This window comes from Syzygium oleosum, unplaced genomic scaffold, assembly GCF_021117445.2.
Source record: "Syzygium oleosum isolate NSW1041296 unplaced genomic scaffold, Sole_v2.1 Sole_v2.35, whole genome shotgun sequence".
Lineage (NCBI taxonomy): Eukaryota > Viridiplantae > Streptophyta > Magnoliopsida > Myrtales > Myrtaceae > Syzygium > Syzygium oleosum.
In genome coordinates this window covers 2,289,074-2,297,393 of record NW_026607519.1, presented here as the reverse complement: position 1 = coordinate 2,297,393, position 8,320 = coordinate 2,289,074, and the positions used below count along the sequence as shown (strand labels likewise).

At 41.3% G+C, this 8,320-nt stretch overlaps 1 protein-coding gene across 1 annotated transcript; it reads right to left on the bottom strand.

Annotated features, from left to right (window-relative positions):
- On the bottom strand, positions 1-8,060 carry LOC115676882 (uncharacterized). Its single transcript, XM_056305093.1, is given in 4 exon segments — positions 1-387; positions 389-526; positions 677-787; positions 7,234-8,060. Coding segments are annotated over 4 exon segments (933 nt in total). The 5' UTR covers positions 7,894-8,060; the 3' UTR covers positions 1-363.
- Between the last annotated feature and the right edge of the window lie 260 nt (positions 8,061-8,320).

The following is an 8,320-nucleotide window of genomic DNA, read 5'->3' as shown; positions in this document are numbered from 1 at the left end:
TTGACATTGAGACATTCAAGAAACTTCTCAAGGGAAATGATTCGTTAAACCCTTTATTCCTGTACAACCATAGCAGGGTTCTACGGATCCGCATCCAATGATAATCGAGTCACAATGAGTTACGACCTCACACAAACATGCAACTTTCAACAAGAACCCAATCATTTGTCTTATCGTAAGAATGATGATGCAGGAATTTACCAAGAAATGCACATTTGAAAAGAACCAGATCTTTTCGGTTCCTTCCTCATAGACCTGAATTGTGGAGCGTGGCCATGATAGCTAATTCGCAAGAGGATCATAACATCCTACATTGGCTGCTTGCACAATCCTCTGATGTTCACGATTCAGTTCCCTTGCTCATCATAGGGGCTTTAGTTTGGTTGATTTCTAACTGCTTCGACCCTTCCTCAGGCAAACTCGTGGATTCATTCGTGTGTTCTTGATTAGGTCCCCGTCGGCTTTCCCATAGTTTCCCTGTCTTCCCAATTGCAAGAATCAGCTCGAGTTGTTTCTGCTGCTGATCCTGCCGGAAGTCAAAGAAAAACATTAGCAGTAATCTTAGAAGAGAGCATATCATTTTCTAAATGCGCGATTCCACTGCTATCGAGTCGTCCTGGGATGAATAATTTTATCTTTCACAATAAGTCAAGAGGTCTGGAAAGTCATTAAAAACCTGCATTGCCAGCAAAACCTTCTGAATTTCACCAAGCTCCTTTTCAAGAATGTCTTCTTGCATTGCCAATGCACGAGTAGCCTCTGAATTCTTTTGAGCCAGAACTGCAGCCTTAAGACAAAAAAAATATATCGTCAGATCAGATGCGACCCTTTCTAATGATTTTGGAAGCAAAGTTACTTCCTAAGGGAGATGCAAGAACTTTACTTAACTGGAAAGTAATTTTAGTAAATAGTTCGACTTTAAACACTCCATCTTGTCCCTTTTCTAACTTGTAGGCATTTCCACTATAGAGTCTGTGGCACCAGGTGGCCTACCATGGGTTCTCTCTATGCCAAAACAGCTTTTTTTGATCAATTCCTGGACCATTTGATGGATTAAAAATGCCCAATTCACCCATAAATCAGATCATTCTATTTTGAACATTTTTTATTTTCCTATCTGGTCATTTGCAAGTAAATACAAATCCTCAAGAAGTTCTACACACCAATTGTCATATATTACAGTGACTCCATATGATGCTGGTGCATTTCTCACTTTTGAACACCCCGCATTTGCCTGGCGAGAATGAATGTTTCCTGGCCTTTGAATCAAAGCAGGATCAATGATGGAGAAGTATGCAAAGATGTGCTCCAAATCAGTTCCTTAAGACAATGCAACAATATGCATGTTTCCAAGTGAGAAAATGATACATATAATCTTCTTCTAATCTCTTGGTCAAATAAGAGCAATAAAAAAAGAAAAACATAACAGCATGTGTTTGTCATAAAATTGACAGAGCCTCATTTACTTTACTAATCATAGTTGATCCACTATTCCAGGTACTTATTGGAAGTGATCACATGGATTTGTATTGACGGACGATATAATTCCAAAATTTGAATGAGGACGCATAGTTATTGGCCCAACTGCAGGGTTTCCTAGATACCTCCAACGAGAAGGACTGAATTTGACGAGTTCACACTGGAGAGAGCCAGTAAAAATGGTTACAACATCTAGATTACAGATACAATTCCCAAAATAGTCACTCTTTCAAATCTGCAAGCCCTAATTTACATGAGCCAGTACACCCTTCATGCCCTCACATAATTTTGCCAAATTGATTCATAATTCGCCATACCATGACATCAAGTATAAATTCCCTTCATTCCACTATGATGCGTGCATCTTCTTATACATAATCAGGCATGTCAAGCTCCCACCAATGTTGATTGGCTCAATTATTAAGCATTCTAGATCCACATTATCTGTAAAGATTTACATCCTCTTCTCTGGAACAACAAAAGGACGATCTCTGCCAAATGATTACTGTCCAATTTCCTAGATACTGCTTTCATCAATTACGAGATGATTTTCTTAGCCTCTTTCTGCAGAAGTAAATTAGTCGGAACCTATAGTGCCCGCTATCTCAAATTTGGTGCCAATTACTCCCAAAGTCTGGGGTCTAGTACCCCACTGCCTGAAACCGCATTTGCAGTTACAAGCTTTACGATGCTGTACATGTAGACTTAGTAGTCACATGCATTATGTGGAGCAATCGGACTAAGTTCAAGCTCATCACTAAAGTCTGACTGGGGGATACCGACATCAATAATGGGAAGGAACCAGAGGCGGAAAAGGATAGTTGAATGGGTAGGAGGAAAGACTTTTATTTCTGTTTGTTGAAGGATAGTTGATTTCTTGGAGTTGAGGGATACAGGGACATTCATGACTTTGAGTGTATTTTAGTTAGCGTCCTGCCTTCAATAATATCATCTTTATGCTCTCATGCCATTTGTCTCTCATTACTTTGCATTCTCGGTCCTGTACTACTATGTTCTACATTAACTTTACCTGTAGAAAGCAAAGGAAAACCTATCCATTCTGCATTAACTTTTCACTAGATCAACACGTAACATGCTTGGATCCGAAGCATGGCTCATTTCCCCAATTACACCGGTCAAATAATAAGTCCATAAATAATTAGATAGTTGAAGCTGAAGTCTCTAAGTGTTTGGTCTTTTAGCCTCCCTGGTAAATGAACGCACGCTGCAGGAAAATCTTCAACACTAGAGGTTCTTCGGTTTCACATGAACCATCAGGTAAGACTCTTGACCACATTCTTTTGGTTAGATAATTGGCAGCCTCATAGGCCACTCTTGCTTACATATTCGAGGAGTGTTGTACTTGCTTCTGGTTTAAATCTATAGATTAAAGTTTCTGAGCATCCTCATGGCAACAGGTGGAATTTGAGGTCTTCCAGAAAGGTAGTGTGAATGGAGATTCAACAACCATTGTCGAATGATATAAATGTTACCAATATCAATGCGTTAGACATGCAGCTGCTTCAGGTTGCCTCTCTATTTCAGCAGATGCTACAGTGACGAACAGTGAAAGTGCTCCAGTAATGAACAGCGAAGTGCTACAGTGATGAACAGTAAAGTGCTACAGCGATGAATATTGATTTGTCAGCCTCTTTCTGCTATAGCGTCGGCGCCGCTTCGGTCATGTGATCTTCTTTTGAGTGATTTTATTCTTCATCTTCTTCACTATCATCTACTATGGGATTAGCGAAGATGAAGAATAAAATCACTAAAAAGATCACATGACCAAAGTGGTGCTGACACTATAGCAGAAAGAGGCCAACAAATCACCATTAATCACTGTAGCACTTGTACTGTTCATCACTCTATAAAAGTCCGTCTCTTCACTTAAAAGACACGCCTTTCTTTCCCCATTTAGAGAAGTTTTTCTCTTCCTCTCCCTCTGATAGTTCTTCTTCCCATCCTAAAATCATCCCCTTCTACCTTTGTATCCGAATTACTTTGTAAGTTTTCTTAGTCACTTTAATCACTTTTCTATAAAAGGCAAAAGCAATATATAAAATAATAAGCAGAATGATAAAACCAACCATGTAGGTGGTATGTACTGATATTGAAATGATGAGAAAGTTATAGCGTAATTGAAAGTTACAGTAAGCTGAAAACCATCAACAAGGGCGGTAATCCGCACTCAAAGGGAAGTGTGATCTGAAGACTACTAAGTGATTAACCAACCATGAAAGGGTTGGTAACCTTACATGTAATAAAGAAAAGTGATTAAAGTGACAAAGAAAAAATTACAAAATAATTGGGATACAAAGGTAGAAGGGGATGGTTTCAGGATGGGAAGAAGAACTATCAGAGGGAGAGGAAGAGGGAAAGAACTTCTCTGAACGGGGAAAGAAAGGTGTGTCTCTTAAGTGAGAAGAGACGGACTTTATAGAGCGGTGAACAGTAAAGTGCTATAGTGATTAATAGGGATTTGTTGGCCACATTCTGCTATATATATCAAGCTCTAAGCTGTTGAAATAGAGAAGCAACCTGAAGCAGCTGCATGTCTAACGTATACACTCTTTCAGTCTAAAAAATTGTGTTCTTTAACATTGTCATGGTGGCAGAACCACGAGAATCTGAAAACCTAATCTGAAAGCCTAATCATAAACCATAAATACACCAACCTGAACCCTAATCCAAATCCATAATTCTGATAAACTAAACACCGATCAACACTCCTCCAATTAATTTGTGACAATTAGGCTGCAGTACATATAGCCTCTAATCCAGGGTTCCATGAGAGAACTAAACAAATCAAAGTTGATTGTCGCGTTATAAGGGAGTAGTTAATTTGTGGAGAAATTGCAACAGACTTGGTAAAGTCTATCGGTCAGTTTGACGATCTATTTACAAAGGCTCTTCGTGTAAAGTATTAAACTGGCTTCATATGAAAGATAGATTGAAGAAATGGAAGACGTTAGTATCATACAGATGTGTTCTTTGAGATCAGTTACCTGAGATCAGAGATTATCCAACTTTTGAATGTCCTTATTCAGCCGATGCTTTGCCTCATAGAATGTCACATGGTCAATGACGGAGTAGTTTCAAGGCGGGACGACAAGCTCAATTTGACTAGATAAAGATGAACATCTAAAGGAAAAGCTTTTCACATAACTGTTTTTAAATTAGCATGAAATTTCTAATTTGTCTTACTTGGAGATCTAGGAACAGGGGATCAATTGCAATGCTCAGGGTATCCGAGTTGTCCTTGATGCGAAAACCATGGTGAAACTTACATAAAGAGGTTTTAGCTCAGATTAGACCAAAGTGTCACTGATTACCATTGAGAACTATGTACAAGATGGAACATTTTATTTAACTTGAAACGATATATGAGGTTGTAGCAGGATTGGGGACCCCGCTTTAAGACTAAGCATTACTGATAATCATCACGTGTGAAAAGGAAAATGGTAATTATTTCTCCCCTTTCTCCTCTGCAACTCAGTCAAGACTTAAGTTGCAGGAACTTGGCACCAAGAAGGCATTGTCGGTCTCTCTCAAGGATGGAATAACAACAATGCTAACCAAGCCTTATCCCAATAGTGGACTGCTATGCCATCAGTTCTATTTCCTACCAACGGAAAGAATGGTAAAAAATCTAAAATTTCAACTTCACAGGGATTACAGAAAGGAGAAAAAAACAAGAATAAGTTGCAATGTGAAAAAAAAACCAATAATAAAAGGACAAGTCCTAAGGGAATCTAAGATGAGAACGAGTTGATCGACAGCAGAAGAGAGGAAAGTACAACTAGCAGCAAACAACTGAGGCAATGCCATTCCCCATTTTAAGGAAACTTAAGTGATCAACACCTACAGGCTTATGTCCTCCACGGCTCCTCTTTATGGACCTATACAATCATTCGCTCCTCCCCAACATTACTTCCACACACACAGCGAGAAATTGGGAGGAAAATGAACCTTCTACTAGATGCCTCCAACCGAAATTACACTCACAGAGGTTGAAAACATGTAACCAGGGGCATCAAATAGATTTTTCACATGAGTTTGTGTGTGCAACCTGTCCGCCCCTAGAGTGAGAGAGAGAGAGAGCACATAGATGTAAAGTAATTTCCAAGTCTCCAACTCCCTCAGAATTTCTCTACATTAGGCTGCCTCAGCGAGTTTGTTGACCAAGAGAAACCCAAACAGGAAACTAGAACAGTCCAGGTATACACCTCAGGATGCTACTATGAATTCATCATGTACAACATCACCAATTGAAGAAGTCTGCTCTTTCACAAATACACCGTCATGCCCCATGACATCACAATGCAGATAAAATTAAATATCATACGAAAAAGTTGAAAAACTATAAGTATGGGTGGATTTGAAGAAGCCTTTAGTGTGACATTGAGAATATAGAGTGGAGGGATCGTCCTACTCCATTCTATCCCTTCACAACAGATACATCTATGAATATAAACAATCAAACAGTACGATTCCTCGCTGTTATCTTGGGTGGAAAGAAAATGATATTGCTAATGAAAGAATAGGTGTTCTCTGTCTATCTTATTATCAACCTAATGGGTTCATAAGAATTGAGGAAGTCGTTGTGTTGAGAAGTTTGTGGATAAAGTGATGAAGAAATGGCTAGGAACTCTATCCAGGATGTTCTACTTATGTTCAAACGAGTAAACAACCAATGCCCAACAAAAGTGACCACGGAAGCAGCATTAGAATCTACAGGTCAGGAATACATAGACAATGCAGAGGCAACCTTGTATGTATTTTACCCATTATCCCTATTTTTGTTCATTTGACGAGGGAAGGTTTGCATTATGCTGGACAAACATTGAAACTGTAAATTAGAGTAAGCATGACAGTTTTAACATTACTTAACCCAGGAAAATGCAGAAGATGATTGTGCTGATGTAGGTGAATTTATCCAGTGGGAAGAAGGTTTAAGTTCTTTCACTCTAGTTGTTGCTTGTAGCGTGCTATAACAAGAAGGAGAAGTTAGCCATCAGACACATGGATTATGCTACAACCATCTTAATCACATATCTTTTTCTCTAAGAGGTAACAAGGGACTAGGAATGCCTACTGGATTCCATTTGTTTAACTTTAGACTGTGACATGAAATTCTGCTAAAGCAAGAATAAACATCGATAAAAAGGATAAGCATCTAATGCACAAAGCAAAACGGAACCCGGAAAAGGAGTGCGAGGATTGAGGAGACAACATAAGCAAAAGAAAATTTGGAAAAGATAACCTCAATATCTGATTCGAAACACATGATTCATAGGCCGCAATTTCAAGACTGACTAATGAAGTTTTACCAAGAAGTGGGTGTTATTAGGGCATGTGCATACAAACAACGAGTCAGGTCAAGCCTCACAAATTCATCTTTTTCGTTCATTACTTTTGTTTTTTCCCTGGCGTTGTCTACAAAATGCCTCTTTTGACATGGACATCCCCAATTCACTTCTCTAACATTTTTTCAAATGATGAGGATCGTCACAACTTAACACGACTGATATTTGTATCGTCGCTAACTATGTTGATTGAGCTACAAGATGAATCTATGTTTCACCACAATACCCAACACCCACCCTATTCTAGTCCTGTTGATGACTTGCCTCCAATTCTCAGTTCTACCAGCGGAAATAGAGAAAAGTGGCTTGATTCAGTACAATTCTATAGCCTAAACCATAACGAGCCAAGATTGAACTGAAGACAACCATAATTAGGAAGACCCATTACCTCAGCAATCGGCTCTTTCAAAGCTTTCCGGGTAACCCGAAACCTGATCCCGAGCTTCTCGAGCTGTCTCGAGAGGACCCGAATCATAGTCGCGGAGCTCCTCAAGTCCTCCTCCAGCTTCTCAATCCTCTCCACCAAGTTCACATTCGCACCGCCCACTGTCCCCGGCTGCTCAAAGACCCTCCTCCACTGACGCCGCCTGACCCACGCGCCGCTCGCCACGCCACCCACCAACGCCACCACCACCCACCCCAAAACCCTGTCCCCCGCCGCTCCGAAGACCGCCCTCCTCGCGGCGAAGACGACCGACACGACGGCCGCCGACACGAGGCAGAGCAGCTCGGCGACCGAAAGGAAAGAATCGAAGTCGAGATGGCCCGCGCCCTCCTCCCCGTGCACCGCGCCACCGGACGGGTACGCTCCGACCCGGAAACGGCAGCTCCTGAAGGAAGCCGAGGCGCGAAGCGAATTGGGCGAATCGGGCGGATTCTTGCGCAGGACGATGCGGAGCTCCGGGGTCGAGGGGGTGGAGTGGTGCTGGGAGGCGAGCGGCGGGAAGAGGCTGGAGGGTCTGAGAGGAGGGGAGGCCTTGGCGGAGCGGTGGGAGAAGCGGGAGACGGCGGCGCTCCGCCGCTGAGGCGGTGGGAGGGAGAGTGACATGGTCTGGCCGAGAAGGGGGGAGGTCAGGGTTCTTCTAGCGGCATGGATGGATGGGTGCGAGCTTCTTCCTGATCAAGAACGATGCTGCGAATATGCAGAAGCAGATGGTCTTTGGTCGCGCAGAGGGAGGGAGAGTAGTGTGTGTGTGACAGAATTTGGCGATGGATACGATGGTGAACTTGGTGGGCAGTGTGGCCTAGCCGCGCATGATAGCTTGAACGTTTGACTTTTCTCGGGGGAATGTCATTGTCACGTATGATCACTGAATTTTGATATAATATATAATATGATTCTTAAATTTTAAATTTATTTAATGTAGCCTCTAAATTTTGGTTTATTTTGTATATGTTTAATTTAATTCATGAACTGTACGTGGTGGTGGGGTTTTGTGGAACTAGATAGTAGGATTAAGGGGTAAAAGATATGA